The 11,960-nt window shown below is 32.1% G+C and overlaps 1 protein-coding gene across 1 annotated transcript in view; it reads left to right on the top strand.

Annotated features, from left to right (window-relative positions):
- Positions 1–11,960, top strand: part of LOC137629342 (RING finger protein 207-like) — a 146,075-nt gene that overhangs the window by 95,076 nt on the left and 39,039 nt on the right. The window contains exons 6-7 of the mRNA XM_068360598.1: positions 2,517–2,708; positions 10,809–10,921. Of these exons, the coding sequence (XP_068216699.1) occupies positions 2,517–2,708; positions 10,809–10,921 (305 nt within the window). The remainder of the gene's footprint in view (positions 1–2,516; positions 2,709–10,808; positions 10,922–11,960) is intronic.

The following is an 11,960-nucleotide window of genomic DNA, read 5'->3' as shown; positions in this document are numbered from 1 at the left end:
AATCTGCGTTAATGATAACATTCTCAATACATCACAGCATGCACACTCCATAATTCTCTTGATCATAACTCATATCCTAACCCCCCCCCCCCTCCCTACAGTCCACCTTCCTTTCCCTTTATACACATCTAACCTTCTCCATACACCACAATTTACCTTTACCTCTACCTCTACATCTAACCTTCTCCATACACCACAATTTACCTTTACCTCTACCTCTACATCTAACCTTTTTCATACACCCCAATTTACCTTTACCTCTACCTCTACCTCTAACCTTTTCCATACACCCGAATTTACCTTTACCTCTACCTCTACATCAAACCTTCTCCATACACCACAATTTACCTCTACCTCTACATCAAACCTTCTCCATACACCACAATTTACCTCTACCTCTACGTCAAACCTTCTACATACACTACAATTTACCTCTACCTCTACATCAAACCTTCTACATACTCTACAATTTACCTCTACCTCTACATTTAACCTTCGCCATACACCACAATATACCTCTACCTCTACGTCAAACCTTCTCCTTACACCACGATATACCTTTACCTCTACATATAACCTTCACTATACACCACAATTTACCTCTACCTCTACATTTAACCTTCTACATACACCACAATTTACCTCTACCTCTACATTTAACCTTCTACATACACCACAATTTACCTCTACCTCTACATTTAACCTTCTACATACACCACAATTTACCTCTACCTCTACATTTAACCTTCTACATACACCACAATTTACCTCTACCTCTACATCTAACCTTCCCATACACCACAAGTTACTTCTACATCTACATTTAAACTTCTCCATAAACATAAATTTACCTCTACATCTAACCTTCTCTATACACCACAATTTACTTCTACCTCTACCTCTACGTCTAACCTTTTCCATACACCACAATTTACCTCTATCTCTTATTCGAACTCATCATTTCACCTTTTCGTTTCTTACTGAACTTAGCCAAGCTCTCCACTCAGCTATCAGGCTGTCTCCATCCCGGCATGTAGGACGTTCATTTTATAACTGCATTTCTGAGTGGAACTGAAGGGGAAAATGAGACTTATTATAACTGCCCTTTTTTCAATTTTTTCAAAGTATCACAAGAGAGAGAAATTTTAAAAGGTGCCTTACCTGACGTTCCATATCAACAGGAGGATATTAATTGTTAGATAATTACCTGGCACAGCCAGGTAAACTCTTTTTAATTCATTGCCGAACCTCACAAGTAAACATGCTTCATTGTTTGACTTCGCATTGCATTAAATACATGATCATAGTTAACTTTATTTAAATTAAATAAACCCCGGGAATTATGTCCTTCCCAATTATTTTTGTTTTCTTTTTTGTATGAAATGTGATCTGTTTATGAAAGTAAGCTTTGTCAGTAAAATCGAAGCAAGGATTTGAGTGATGTTTACTAATTGTCTTAAAAGCATTTTGAAAGGGTATTTGCTCTTCAGTGATTTTATCGCTTTTTCAAAGGGGAATTTATTACCTCCGTCGATGAAGTTAGAAGGAGGTTATGTTTTCACCACTGTTTGTGTCCTTGTGTGTGTGTGTTTGTTTGTGAACAGCTAGCTGTCCACATTTTTAGTTGTAGAGTAATGAAACTTGCAGGGATGAATTGTTATGTAAAAACTGGAAATTGTTAAATTTTGGAAGGTTTAGATTGAAGGTCAAGGTCACGGTCAAGCAAAATGTCTAGTTCACGCAATCAGCCATAAGTTTGGACATCGTTGTCACAGAGACTACAGACTTGGTTCATATTTTTATATGAACGTTTGTGTATTTCGTCAGTGCCAAATCCCCTTTTTCATCTCATGAATGAATTTTCATTATGATACTAAATTTAGAATGAGAGAGACGCTCTTTGAGTTTGGTTTAACATCATCATAGGCCTTACACAAATAAACACACGAATGTAAGATAGTTATATATGTGTCTATTTTGTATATAGATGATAGTGTGTTTGCTTGAATTTTTTTATAAAAAATAATTGTTGGTATATGTTCCTGAATGTGTTTATTTAAATGTTCAATCGTGAAAAAAAATTTTAATGTGTGCACGTGTTAAAATGAGATGTCCAGTGGTAACAGGGAGATAACTGTATATATATATATATATATATATATATATATATATATATATATATTATATATATTTATGTATATACGCAGTTTATACGCTATATATATGTATGTATGTGTGTATGTATGTACACATATACCTCTATATATATATATATATATATAATATATATATATATATATATACATACATACATACATATATACATGCTCACAGACACACACCTGTTATAAGACCCATATTCCATATTTTCATTGTTTTACTTTCAGTTTTGTCAACTTAAAAAATAAACAAAAACAGAAAGTCCAGTACTTGTTTTGGCTTGTGATTTCCCAAGAATCTAATTCCTGAACTGTTTTTTTATTTTTCCTTTTATGTTTTTTTTTTTCCACCGCCAGACAATACGAAGCCAAAGATAAGCTCTTCCGAAGTCAATTGTCCTCCTTGGGGTCTCTCTTGCCTATCATCCAGGTCCACCTCCTGATGTGCACGACCTTCTCGTCGTCAGCCTCCAAGTATGAGTTCCTCGACCTCGTTTTCCAGCTGATGGAGAGGTTGGCTAACATTGCTCATCTTTCACACCCTCTCAGGTGAGCATATCATATCACTCACTCACCGGGGTCATGATGAGGAGGGTAATTATTTGGAGGGGAAAGATGCTGGTGGTGTCACGGTTAGATTTTCATTTTTATTTTAGATTGGATGTTTTCATTGTGTTTGTATATGTGTGGGGAGAGAGAGAGAGAGAGAGAGAGAGAGAGAGAGAGAGAGAGAGAGAGAGAGAGAGAGAGAGTAGGTGTGGTTGAAGCTGCCAGATAAAAGTAACTTGATAGTAAAATATAAAAAAAAATTTTTTTGTCGTTTGAATTTTTTTTAAAAAATATCTTTTTTCTTTATTAAATTATTTATTTGTTAACACCAAATGTACTATGAAATACAGAAAAGTGGCAGCCTTTTGATGTATGTAAATGTGAGTGTAGTGGCTCATACATGCGACTTTATTGTGATTCACAAATCATTTTATTCAGCAGCATCCAAATAAAGGGGATAATTAAAGGGGAATTCCCTTAGAACTGATATATTCATCGCTCAATAAACCTCTTTGCGCCACAAAAATAATCACGTTTTTGCCGGTGATTATGATTGAAAAGTTTTTACCCAAGTTGATTTAACAATATTATTATTATTATTATTATTATTATTATTATTATTATTATTATTATTATTATTATTATTATTATTACATTCTAAACTACAACCCTAGTTGAAAAAGCAGGATGCTATAAGACCAAGGGCTCCAACAGGGAAAAAAGTCCAGTGAGGAAAAGAAATAAGTAAATAAATAAAGTACAAGAGAAGTAACTAACAACTGAATAAAACAAAATAATATACATACTATAAAAACTTCAAAATACAAGGGGGAAAAGACATAAGATAGAATAGTATGCCCTTTTGTATCCTGGAGCAAGAAAACTCTAATCCAAGACTGGGGAAGGCCATGGTACAGAGGCTATGTAATGAATAAAGAGCTATGATTTAACATGTAGTAAAGAGTTATAAATGTTACGTAAGAAGAGGAGCTCGAACTCGATAAAAATAGGATGGTTTTTTCAAGTCTAAGGTCATCTTGTCTTTGGATATCAAAATGGGTTTGTTTTAGTCATGCTTTGGGTATACACTTCAGGCATTGGATTTCATCCTCTTAAATAAGATGCTGCTCAGTTGTTCTTATGTATTTATGAGCTATGAGACTGTGTTTAGGATGATGGAATGGCAATTGGAATTGTAAATGACGATAGAAAAAGTATATATATATATATATATATATATATATATATATATATATATATATATATATGTATATATATACAGTATTTATATATATATATATATATATATATATATATATATATATATATAGTATATATATATATATATATATATATATATATATATATATATATATATATATATACACACATACATATATATACATGTATGTATATATATATATATATATATATATATATATATATATATATATATATATATATATGCAGAAGAACCACAGGGAAAATGAAAATACGGAATATACACTTGAGTCCTGACTAGTTTCGTGATACTTCCTCAGAGTCCTCTGAGGAAGTATCACGAAACTAGTCAGGACTCAAGTGTATATTCCGTATTTTCATTTTCCCTGTGGTTCTTCTGCATCTGAGCATCACGTTTTCCTGTGATTTTTACGCATATATATATATATATATATATATATATATATATATATATATATATATATATATATATATATATATATATATGTATATATATATATATATATATATATATATATATATATATATATATATAGTGTAAGTGTGGGAAGAAAATAAGAGGTAAGTAAACTATTACACAAGTAAATAATGAATTGGAAAGAATGGTATATATACACAGTATATGTACGTGCAGGGTTTGGCTTACAAACGTCAGTAAGTGGAAAGTAGAAGTCCCGTGTAATTTTATGTGCTTGGAATTGTTCCGTGGGTTTTTTTTTTTTTTTTTTTTTTTTTTTTTTTTTTTTTTTTTTTTTTTTTTTTAAGAATGGATTTTGTATACATTTGCTTTGCAAAACCATTTCAGAATTGTACTGATTTTACTTTACAAATGTTATTATCCTCAAGATAAAATGGACCTCGTGGGAGGGTGAAAATCGAAAATTATTTCTATGCAACGATAATTTCATGTCTATGTAACGTAAACCTCCCAGTGAGGTATATGTTTGGGAATACTTCAATTCGAAAGGTTCAATCTGTGTTGCCACATTTCCAAGATCAATAAGCTTGAACCCCCTGGAGTTGACAATGCTTTTAATATTTAACAATTCTTTAATTATCCTGCAGAGGGAACCCTGCTCAAATTTAGCCTTATCAAGTAAATGAGCTCCTAAATTGGCATCAGCATTGAAGGCTAAGTGCTCATAGAAATTTCATTCTCAGATTCTTAGGTATTATTATTATTATTATTATTATTATTATTATTATTATTAAATGCTAAGCTACAACCCTAGTTGGAAAAGCAGGATGCTATAACCCCAGGGGCCCCAACAGGGAAAATAGCCCAGTGAGGAAAGGAAATTAGGAGATAAGGAAAAATAGAACATTTTAGGAATAGTAACAATATTAAAATAAATATTTCCTATTTAAAATATAAAAACTTTAACAGAACAAGAGGAAGAGAAACTAGATAGAAAAGTGTGCCCAAGTGTACCCTCAAGCAAGAGAACTCTAACCCAAGGCAGTGTAGAAGTTGAAATAATTTCAAGAAATGAAATATTTTATGACTTGATAATTGACAATACTTTTTCAGAAGACTCAGTTTAGGATGCTGACCTGTTGTTGTTGTCGTTGCTTTTTAATTAGAAAAATACTCAATGATGACTGTGTATTGGGTCAATAGCCGATCTGAAGGTTTTTAAGGTTTAATTTGATAGCACACTTGAAGTTTTAGAGACAGGATTTCTTTAAGTTGAAAACGTTGATTTTAATATAAGTTACCCTTTTTAGGCTAGACAATCAAAAATGATTTATATGAACCAAAAAAAAGCTGAATAAATGTAAAAGATGTTATAGAACTGTCACATTGATTTCTTATTTGATTTTTTATTAAAACTATTGTTATAGTTTATCAGGTCATAGTTTTTTTCTTTTTTTTTGGTAGTAATCTAAGAAACTCCAACATCATAAGATGGGGATGCTATGGACTTAATCTCTTCGGGGTTTAGTGGTGCACAACACGTGGTGACTGTAGGCATTACTATAGGGCCCTTTTAGCGCCCCTTCTAGCTGCACTCAATATTGCTGAACATCCTCCCCGTCCCCAACTCTCTCTATTTGAGCCATATTATACAAATTCATATAAATCTCTCGACGATATAGTCGCCATGATGGTTTTGGTCCAGTATTTTTGTTTATTTTTTTTTCCATACATACTGAAGTAACCTTACAATTTCATATAAATCTATCAACAATATAGTCGTCGTGAAATTTTTCGTCCGGTATTTTTTATGTATTTTATTTTTCATTTTTATTTTCTCCCATACGTACTGAAGTGATCGATCGACTAGACTTGGTATTTGTGTACGTGTTGGAGAGGGCTGACAAAGCGTTAGATATAGTGTCGGGTGTGAGAGCAAGGTGAAGACAGAGTGTGTGGGAAAGATTTTGTTTTTTGAAATTGTAGATATGAAAGCAGTAAGCATGAATAGGAAAACTGAAGAACCATTGTTTTTATGTATATATATATATATATATATATATATATATATATATATATATATATATATATATATATATATATATATATATATAAGGGCTTGTACTTGAACTGACATTGAAAAAGGCTTGTACTTAAACTTCCTTTCATAAATCCTACCTGTTTACTTTTCATTGCTACTTCACCTTCTTCTCTCCAATATGTTCAAGGTTTGGGATTATCAGTTTAATACCTCTTTTATACTTAAACTGACATTGAAAAAGTCTTGTACTTAACTGACATTGAAAAAGTCTTGTACTTAACTGACATTGAAAAGCGCTTGTACTTAAACTGACATTGAAAAGGGCTTACATTTAAACTGACATTGAAAAAGGCTTTTACTTAAACCGACATTGAAAAAGGCTTTTACTTAAACCGACATTGAAAAAGGCTTTTACTGAAACTGACATTGAGAAAGTCTTGTACTTAAACTGACATCGAAAAAGGTTAGTACTTGAACTGACATTGAAAAAGGCTTGTACTTAAACCCTCATAGATCCCTTCTTTTTCATCACCCATTTTGTCCAGCTCTGTAAGAGTCGAGCTCGACTCATTGGGCTGGTAAATCTCCTCCTTTTAATAATAATAATAATAATAATAATAATAATAATAATAATAATAATAATAATAATAATAATAATAATAATAATAATAATAATCCTTTTCAAAATTATTTTTTACAACAAACTTTATGGTTTTGTTTCAGGTTTTTTTATCATAAAGATTTTCTTAATACATTTTTGACATGACCAAATTGACGTTTATTTTCTTGGTGTGCAAGATGCTAATAAAGTGACCTTAAGAGTAGTTTATGAAGGTTGTTGATAAAGCCCTCTTATTCTTTATCCATATCTCTCATTTCGATTGGATCATTCGCATCATTCACTTTCTTATCTCGTGTAGCTTCAAAACGTGATTTATCCAGTAAAATGTAATGGTGGGTCTCTGATTGATAATGTATTTCTTTGATATTTCAAAAGAGCCTTTGGTTCCAGAGGAAAGTCTCTCTTCACATTTAAGATTACCTCATGCGCTAGTTGTTAAAATTCGTCTCACCAGACACAATTGTAATGACTTCATTGAAGCTCTAATTATAAATCTGCCTCCTTAGGACATTTTTGTTTAGATGTTTTCGATTATTTGGATGATTTTACATTTATAATATGAAGGAAAAGGATGTTACATATATAAGTTATTCTCGGAAAGCGGCGAATTTAAGTTATAAATGTGGCAACAACTCGAACTCCTTCAGTTCTAACACTTTATATAGCTGTACTCCAGGTTTGCTGATCGTCTTGTGGAATATGATCATCTGTTGAGGTGCCCCGTTGCCACATTTCCCATTAAGAAAAGTCTTTTATTCCTCTAACTTTAAAACTACCGATTGTCTTCCTGGAAACTTTTATTGATGCTGATGCTCACAAGTTTATTTATCGCAAAACTGTTTGAAAGCCCTTTCCATCCTTGCCTTTCTTTCTGTCTAAGTTCTATATCTTCTATATTTGAAAGATAATTTTTCCGTTTTTATTTATAATTTCTTTTCCCTTGCTTTATGATTTCTTTCCTTCCGGACCTTCTAATCTGGAAAAGCTTATTTGAAAGTTGCTAGTTTTGTAGGTTTGTTCTAGATGATAATGATGATAACGGCTATTTAAACTGAACATTACCTAAAAAGTATATTAGTTTTTTTAAAATACCTCCGTTAAATCACAGTTTCTAATCTACTCGCATGTCATTAGACAAAGCTTGCCATCCCTTTAACCTAAGTAGAGACTAGAGACTGTCCTTCTCGGTAGACCCACGTAGAAATAGACAAAGCAGAGAAGACGAGTAATGTAATAAACCTTTTCATAGATATATTTGTTAAAAATCGATGGTTTTTTTCGAATTACATTTGCTCTTCCATCACATAACGCCGAATGGTCAGCCCATGACCCAGTATGCTGAAAATGAGGATGATAAGCCTCTTATCGCTCGCTAATAATTGATATCCATAAGTTATTTTTATGATAAAAAAGCATACCTTCTTTGATCCCTTTCACTGTAATTTGCAACAAAATTGACGGATGATGATACTCTATAACAAAATTATTAGATTAGTTATGATTGAATGTTGTGTTGAAAATGAGGGAGGATGATAAGCTTTTCATTGCTGGCTACCAGTGATGGCCAATTAAGGGAGACAAAATATTGATAACATTAATGTTATTAGTAATATACCAGTGATACTCTGGACCGTGTGACGTCACGACGATTAAGCGCTGATTCTCTCCGGCAGACCTGTTTTAAGTGGGTCCTGGGTCAGCCCTTCTTGAGACGGAGATATTGGACTCTTTTGAAGGAGTCCAGAAGCCGATATTAGCTTTTCTCGGTCTGAGTTATTATTATTATTACCTGGCTAACTACAACCTTAGTTGGAAAAGCAGCATCCTATAAGCCCAAGGGCTCCAACAGGCTCTAACAAGGTGGGGAAAAGGACTGGAGATCTTAAGTGTAAGAAATCAGATCTATTGATACACTTAAGCCTTCTGCTGGAGATATAGTCATTTGTATTATCAAGCGGGCTCTAAAGCCTAAACCCCCCACCCCCCACCCCACCCCTTTTACCCAGGACCTCTCCATTCCCGTTATTTTTTTTAACGTTCTCTGAATAAAACTGGGGGTTTCTTTTGAGTAGTTTTGTAATGATATCGTACATGTTGATCTATTTCTCTTTTTTTAATATGAGTTTTATCGTTTTTTACTGTTGAAAAAATTATTAATTTCATTATAAACATTAATAAAATTTTGGGTTCATTATGCTCGTTGATAAATAAGATTATTTTGCTGTTATAGGATCGTTAGAAAGTCTTACTTTAAAGTGAATAGCAAGAATACTCGTCTGAAGCATACAGATTAAAACTAGAATCTTGTATAGACTTTCCTGTTTGCCCAGAAGTTGTATGCGATCTTCTATCACGAAAAGACACAGAAACTGTTAGTTTGTTTCCTCGAGTGAATAAATGTAAGGTATGAAAGAAAAAGTTTGAAAAGATGATTGTGTTTTACTGAAGAACGTAGTGTTTATCTAACAATTAGCGGACAGTTGTCATTGGCAGTGGTCCAGGAGTATATCGTATGTCAGGAAAAACTTAAGTGGCTCCCGTTGTTATGATAGTAATGCTACAGGAAAACCTAAGCCTTCAATTGAGTCAAATCGTACCATTCTCTTGTAGTTATCATTCTTTGATCATAACTGATATAAAACCATATATAATTTGGATAATTCAGTCATTAATAATTCTGTTACGACTGAGGAAAACTGATATTTTATTAATTTTGTTATGTAAATCATTTAAGCAGAAACCATGATATCTTAATGGTTTTCTTGTGGTAATCACTACTGAGGAATAATTATGATATCACTTAATGATTCTGTTATGTAAATCACTACTATCGTGGTAACGTGAGCACCTAAAGGGAAACTTGACCATAAATCAAATAGTTTAGGAGTGTCTGTATACAGTTTCATTAGATAAAACTTGTCCATAGATAATTAGTCAAGTTATTAACTCGCTTAGAGCTTAGTACATTAAAATGCCCAAATGTACATAGAAATTGATTGAATTTTTAACCATTGTTATCCCATGAAGATATATTTTTAATAAATATTTTATGACATGTAATGACCATGATGATCTTATGATTAAATATAATCATCAAGATTGTCATATTCCATTGCAATAATAAATACAGTTATTTTCACAGTAGACCTACAGTCACATTCCCTCTAGACATAAAACCACAAACATTGAAATAGAGCCTGAAATAAAATCTTACTTCATAAAAGATGACTTCATAATTTTAGTAGTGAAAAATACCTATAATTAACCTGTAGCTATTCTTTGTTGCACCATAAACAAGATCCCTTTGTATATAACATTTCTAAAGAGGAAAACTAGTCACTTAAACATGAATATAAATATACAGTAGAGTTATTTACAGTGAAATATATCTCTCTGGCATTAGAGAATGTATAAATGTCATGAAAAGATGTTGCTTCACTTTTAAACATTCAACACCGCTGAGGAAGCGCAGGTATTTTGTCTCAGTTTTGCCATCTGTTTGTCGTCTTGGGTGTTTTGTAATGAGTAGAGAATGTTATGAATTCACTGTATTCTCTGTATAATCTACTGTCATATTAGCATATTTGTGTTCCTTTCGTCAGCTGGTGTGTACAAAGCCCTTTATAAAATACAATAGCTTCGTATTTCATAGTCACTAAAGTAAAGAATATACTAAAAGATATTTCTGTGGTATTTTTTTTTTCTGATGTTGTCACATGGATGTCAGTGCTGCTACAATAAGTAATCCACTTTTTTACCCAAAAGTTCTTACTCCAGGCCAGGCCAAAGCAGTCAAGTTAGAAGTAACTTTAAGAGTGAGTTCGCCAGAAGTCTAGAGCCGTTTCTCTCCGTCGTTGGCAAAGGGAGGGATCCCTTGGCCATGCCCTCAGGTAAGGACTCTGGAAAGGCCTTTAAGAGGAATAAGGATTATATAATGAGGAAAGAGATTTTTTTTTTTTAATGAGGAGGAGGAAGGGGGAGGAATGAGAGGTATAACGTTCTTTGAATCATTAAGAGGAATAGAGATTATATATATATATATAAAGAGGAAAGAGGAGATATTTGATTTTTTTTTTTTTATGAGGAGGAAGAGGGAGGAATGAGAAGTATAACGTTCTTTGAATCATTAAGAGGAATAGAGATTATATATATATAAAGAGGAAAGAGGAGATATTTGATTTATTTATTTTTTATTTTTTTTATGAGGAGGAGGAGGAGGAATGAGAAGTATAACGTTCTTTGAACCATTAAGAGGAATAGATTATATATATATAAAGAGGAAAGAGGAAATATTTGATTTTTTTTTTTTTTTATGAGGAGGAGAAGGAGGAATGAGAAGTATAGCGTTCTTTGAATCATTAAGAGGAATAGGGATTATATAAAGAGGAAAGAGGAGATATTTGATTTATTTATTTTTTATTTTTTTTATGAGGAGGAGAAGGAGGAATGAGAAGTATAGCGTTCTTTGAATCATTAAGAGGAATAGGGATTATATAAAGAGGAAAGAGGAGATATTTGATTTATTTATTTTTTTATTTTTTTTTATGAGGAGGAGGAGAGGAATGAGTATACCGCTCGTTTAATCTTTAAGAGGAAAAGGGATTATATAAAGAGGAAAGGAAATATCTGATAGTTTACTCTACATTTTTCCTATAAGTGATTTACATGAAAGCTTATACTCGGGATTTTTCAGTAATGAAAACTAAAAGACTTATGATTACAGAAATTATAATTGTAATTTTAGTTTTAGTTTTGAAAATTGATAAGGAAGAAAAATATTTCAGTTAGGAAAATAATTAATTATTGTAATTTTAATTTTGGTTTTAAAATTTGATAAGGAAATAGTTGATAAGTAAACTATTTCATTTAGGAAAATAATTATTTTGAGAAATAGGACAATAGAAGTAATGAAAGTTATCAATAACGCTC

The sequence above is a fragment of the Palaemon carinicauda genome, chromosome 37 (assembly GCF_036898095.1).
Source record: "Palaemon carinicauda isolate YSFRI2023 chromosome 37, ASM3689809v2, whole genome shotgun sequence".
NCBI classification, from domain to species: Eukaryota; Metazoa; Arthropoda; class Malacostraca; order Decapoda; family Palaemonidae; genus Palaemon; species Palaemon carinicauda.
Note: the sequence above shows the minus strand (reverse complement) of the source record. Positions and strands in the feature narration are given on the sequence as shown.